Raw genomic sequence first — 5,638 nt, 5'->3', positions numbered from 1 at the left:
CCTGACTCGTATCGCTGTTTATTAATTTGTTGACATTTTTATGAGTCTAATGACATATTTAAATATGTTATATTTTAAATTATGAGAGATAAATATGCCACATCTATTTCTACGATACATATCAAAACCGGTTAGAGAAATGATAAGGATGCTAGTAAAAAATATATATGTCGCAATACTCTATCCCCTTCACTGAATGTTTTTTTGATGACACAACCGATAATCCTTCGGATTTTTATTTCAACGGGATGAAGTAATTACCTAATTACTGTATCACATTTCGTTTGCAAAGGCTATTGCACAAGAAGTGTATGCATGTGAGCATACAAACACATACGCGCGTAACTAATTAATATAGTAATATAAAAAGTAAGTGCTAATACAGGTTCATGTCTTTGTAAAAAATGCGATAAGTGCATATGCGCATATGAAAATATTGCATATATTATATGTGCACAGGCAATTAATATTCTTTTTGCTGAAAGAGTTTTCATAAGTTATTTATTATTACTATATACATATAATAGAAAGCTAGGCATAATCTAAAATCTAAATCAATAGATTTATATATATATATATATATATATATATATATATTATATATATTGTATATATTATTTGCCAACAAGAATTACTGCATAATGATATTTTTAAGATAGCAAACAAACAAATATATATTTTTGCATACAGAAAAGGAGAGATTGAATAGCAGAAATGAGAAATTATTGCATCTGGAATTGCATCCTCGTTTCGATCTTTCTGTTACTATGGATCGGAAGTGTCGATGGGATTCAAATATGGGGCATGCAGTATGGACGTGCCCCGCTTTTGGAGAGATTCACTTGGAAGAAAATGGACTTCGCTTATCCCGACGAGCGCAGCCGACAATTAGCGATAGCGAGTGGCGAATACGTGCCGGAGAACTCTCTGCCGGTCGGCATCGAAATCTGGAGGAATAAGCTGTTTGTCACGATACCTCGATGGCGCGATGGTGAATGTCCGAATTATTATAGTCATCAATTGTGGCTTCGCTATTGTCTCGATTAACGATCTTACGACGCGACAGACAAATGGGCTCTCCTTGCCAAAAAAACGAGGCGCGACGCTTCAAAGTCATGAACCGGAAGCAGACGCCGGCATAATACGCGAAAGATCGCCATAGGAGGTACACGCCTCGATTCTCGTCTGAGCGACTTCCGGCCCGCGACAAAAAGCGCCGAAAACCGCGAGTGTGCGCGCTCAATGGAAGCGTTTCTGTCTTTGTCGACCTCCGCCTCCACCTTCACGGTCCCTCTGACACTCTCTCCCCCCTTCTCCCTGGCTCCCCGGGGGGAAGGGAAACACGGCGACGAACGGGTTTATTCAAGTCCTCGCTGCCCTTTATTCACTCCATCTTTTTGCATGCTCTATGTTTATTATATACGTTGGCGCGCGCCACCGTTTTTTGTGTCGCACAAAGGCCGGACAATGACGGCGGCACACTGTGTAAGATCTTTAATGTTCTACCCTTCCGTCCGTCTCCCCTTTACTTCCTTCGGAGACCCTCGCGGACTCTCCGCAATTCCTTCCTTTCGCGCATTCCTTATGTTTCTCTTGCATTTTTTTTACACCATTTAGTTGCGAATCGATGTTCTGTGTCGTAACGTTTGTTTTGCCTTTTTTTAAATACTTTGAATACTAATTATGATTGATTCCAAAAATAATTATAAAAAGTATAGATAAGATTGAGTAACGTTTTGTATTAGGAATACCGGCTACGTTGAATTATATACCGTTGGACGCTAATCAAGGTACTTCACCGAAGCTTATACCTTATCCGAATTGGGCCCAGAATAAAGCTGGTCTTTGTGGTAGCGGCTTGACCACTGTTTACAGGTGACAAATAGAAAGTTTAATCAATCTTAATGAGTTATTGTAGTAAAAATATTTCCTTCTGTTTTCTATTTAATGTTAATAACATTTATAAAGTAAAATATTTTTTTCCAGGATTCACGTGGATGCGTGCGATAGATTGTGGGTGTTGGATACTGGAACAATAGGAATCGACGAAACGACTGTACAAGTCTGCCCTTACACCTTGAATGTGTTCGACTTGACTACGGATAAGCTACTGAGGCAATACAGGCTCAGACCGGAGGACATCAATCAAGTATATAATTCTTTTTGCATTTGACTCGCACATTGCATGATTTTTTTAAATTCTTAGTTGATTTGAACTCTCTACGAACTTCGCAATTTTTGTTTTATTACGTAGAACACTTTTATCGCCAACATCGCGGTTGATCTGGGAAAAGGCGGTTGCGGTGATGCTTTCGCTTATATGTCCGACGAACTCGGTTACGGTTTGATCGTGTACTCGTGGCAGCAAAATACATCCTGGCGAGTAACGCACAGCTACTTCATGCCGGATCCTCTGGCGGGTGATTACAATATAGGAGGCTTGAATTTCCAATGGGGAACTGAAGGTATTTTTGGAATGAGTCTGTCGCCAATATTAGCAGACGGCTATCGGACGCTTTTCTTCCATCCCCTCAGCAGCTATCGAGAATTCGCGGTGTCCACAAGGATTCTAAGAGACCAACAGTTGTCTCAAAATAGTTATCACGAGTTTCAGGTATTTCTTTTTAATATTTTTATTTAACGGGCTATTTGGAAAAGATCATATCTTTTTTTTTAGGTAGAATTCTGTCTAAACTTTGCAGAGTTGTTACAATAAATCTTTTACATCTTGTCTTATTCATATATCGAAAAAAAAAACGAAGAAAATTATTTCAGATGCTTTGGGATTCATAATTGTGAAACATTGTTCGATAGATTCCTTACGTTTACGATTTTTTAAAATTCTTCTATTTTCTTTTTTCCGTTATGTTTTTTAGCACCTTTAGAATAATCTCGTACATTTATTTGTGTCTTCCTTTCCTGAATCTAACTTGTCATTACAAATAAAATACGGTTATTTTAATTTTATGATTTATTTTTATGTGACGTAGGTGTTGTCGTCGAGAGGGCCGCTTTCTCATTGCACGGCATCCGTAATGGACGAGGACGGACTTCAATTCTTTAACTTAATTGATCGGAACGCAATTGGCTGTTGGAATTCCGTGTTACCTTACGCGCCAATCAATCAAGCGATCGTCGCTAGACACGACGAGGCTCTGATATTCCCAGCAGATATTAAGGTGCACAGCGCTCCATAATGGGGGATAATTACCTACTATGAATCTCCTTTATCCTCATTTACTCTCACTTACTTTTTACCGCCCATAGGTGAAGCGTGGCTTACTCTGGATCATGTCGGATCGGATGCCGATCTTCTTGCTGTCGTCCTTGAATTACACGGATGTGAACTTCAGAATACTCACCATGCCGGTTCAGGCAGCGATCGCCGGGACGGTCTGCGATAACACACCCTGGAGATATACCAAGAATCAAATCTGGTAATACTGACGATTCATTCGCTACGCGTAGATTTCCGCGCTCGATTCGCAATATGCAATCATGAGTTACGTTCAATCTTTACGCGCCTGAGAATGTAGTTTTCAGTAAACTGAAAAAAGATGATGACCACAGAAATGTTGAAACGTATTCCCCTCCATGTCTCTTCTACACTTCCCTCAAGGCAAAGAGCTTCTCGGATATCGGATGTGTTTGATAATATGAGAAGCGACTAGCTTCGGCCTGCGGCGCGAAAATAGCGAGCGGATTGGCGTGAATCAGCATTGGCGTGCCCCGCAGGAGCCAAATGGTCTAACGAGGGCCCATTAGTTTTGGCCCTCGTTTCCGATAATTTGAAGCCAAACGGCCGTTCCTGCGGCCTGATATACGATCCGATATTGCTTCCTTCGAAAATTATCCGTTTCACGCCCCCGCCCGTAAAATATGGCCACGCGCCTCGTCTGTTTTCGTGGGGGCCGCAGGATTAGAACTTTCTTTCTCTCCGGGCGACGCTATATGCACGCGGGTTTCTGTTGCGTTTTACGCTCGGCGGGGTTTACGCTGCACCGAAGTAATCGGGGACGATTGAAGCGCGAACTTTGACGTAAAAGCCGTCATTATATCGCGATATTAATATTTCTTGATTTATTATATTTTGGCCATATATACCGGGTGAACGTATTGTGCGTGATCTACTTGTCGGGGGGCAGGGGAGGGCGAGTCGATGATTTACGCATAGATCACGGGTGAGATCTATCCCCGAGTTGCGAGCGCAGCCCTAAAATTTACGTAGCTGTGGCCCCGAGAGATCCGCGGCCGAGATGCACGCCTCGAATGCTAATTCCGAGGATCGATAAATCGGCAGATCGCGGCGGCGTTTGGAGCTCGGGACTAACTGGCGATTAGAGGGCAAGCAGATACTCCTCGCCGATTGTCCGTCGCGATATCGGCGCGTTTTCAATTTGGAAAACGGGTCTTTTCGCGTGCTGCATCCCGATCGTGATAAGCCGGGATCTTAATGGCTCTGGAGCTGTCTCGTTAGCGCCTGGGCCGCGTGCATTGCGGATCGAAGAAGATCGATCGAATCTGTAATGAATTAGATACGCGCTCGGGGCTTGCCTGGAAAGTCGGCTTTCTTATCTCTTTTATTATCGGATATAGCGTTACATGAAAAATTGCCCGTACGCTCCGTTAAGTTCTCTTGCAATGTGATAATAAATAGAGTTGCATCACGGATATTAATGACATGAACGACTGAAATATATCGTGCGTAATACAACTTTATGGCAATGAGAACAATAGTTCACTGCTGTTATACTCCGCATATAGTTTATGTATCTGGATCAGCTCGTTTTAGATTTTCTTAAGGGCGTCGCCCATCGCTTCGTGGACGCGAGTCGTAAAATCATCTTTGAGTGATGAGAAAAAAATGGGAAGGTGTGAAGGGCCACACTGCCTGGAGGTAAACATAAAAAAAAATTGGTTCGAAACTGCTGTGCTGATTACATGTTATATACGAAAATCTGCCGTCGCAGTGGCGCGTTCTGAAATTACCGAGATCGAAATTTTGCAAAGAATTCATATTTAATAAATGCATTGTTATATATAAAATATATCTATATTTAAATTATAATAATTTTTTGTTATTTTTTATAAAATAATTAATAAATCACAATATTTTCATTATAATTTAAATTTCCTTAGGTATAAAATTCACAAAACTACACGAAAATAAATTAATCTCTAAACATAACTCACTATTACACATAATATATCCGCGATAGAAATAAGCCGCATTGCATAACTTAACTAAATGTTTAATATTTATTATGCGAGATTGCGAAAAAGTTGCCAAATCGAGGCAAGAGCGAAAACTTTTTCGATACGCCACTGTAGGGAAGATCGGCCGGTCGAATTTCAGGGCGAATAAAACACACGGCGGCCGGATTTCGAATCGGCGCTATCCTTAGGTTTGTTTTAAATTAACACCTACCCCGCGTGAGCGCACGAGCACAAAGCACACTTTAACACCTTTTTAAAAGGTGGCTGCACGGCGGCCGTCCGTTTTTTTCATCGGCGCCAGTAATTATGGGGTACCAGCGACGACGTGAGTCTCGTTATAAGTTACTCTCGGCCACTTTCATATCTTCCCCAATCTTTTTGATTTATTTCAGTCTGACTGAAGTAGAGAGGCTCTTCTATT

The 5,638-nt window shown here is 41.3% G+C and overlaps 1 protein-coding gene across 1 annotated transcript; it reads left to right on the top strand.

Moving 5' to 3' along the window:
* The first annotated feature begins 714 nt into the window (after nucleotides 1–714).
* On the top strand, nucleotides 715–3,559 carry LOC112468727 (protein yellow-like). Its single transcript, XM_025038041.1, has 6 exons — nucleotides 715–991; nucleotides 1,746–1,875; nucleotides 1,987–2,149; nucleotides 2,255–2,614; nucleotides 2,991–3,179; nucleotides 3,268–3,559. The coding sequence occupies exons 1-6, from the start codon at nucleotides 715–717 to the stop codon at nucleotides 3,439–3,441; spliced, it is 1,293 nt and encodes a 430-aa protein (XP_024893809.1). The 3' UTR covers nucleotides 3,442–3,559.
* Nucleotides 3,560–5,638: the final 2,079 nt, after the last annotated feature.

Source organism: Temnothorax curvispinosus, unplaced genomic scaffold, assembly GCF_003070985.1.
Source record: "Temnothorax curvispinosus isolate PA1 unplaced genomic scaffold, ASM307098v1 QBEX01001931.1, whole genome shotgun sequence".
NCBI classification, from domain to species: Eukaryota; Metazoa; Arthropoda; class Insecta; order Hymenoptera; family Formicidae; genus Temnothorax; species Temnothorax curvispinosus.
The sequence above is the reverse complement of the archived record's forward strand: the minus strand, read 5'-3'. Positions and strand labels throughout refer to the sequence as shown.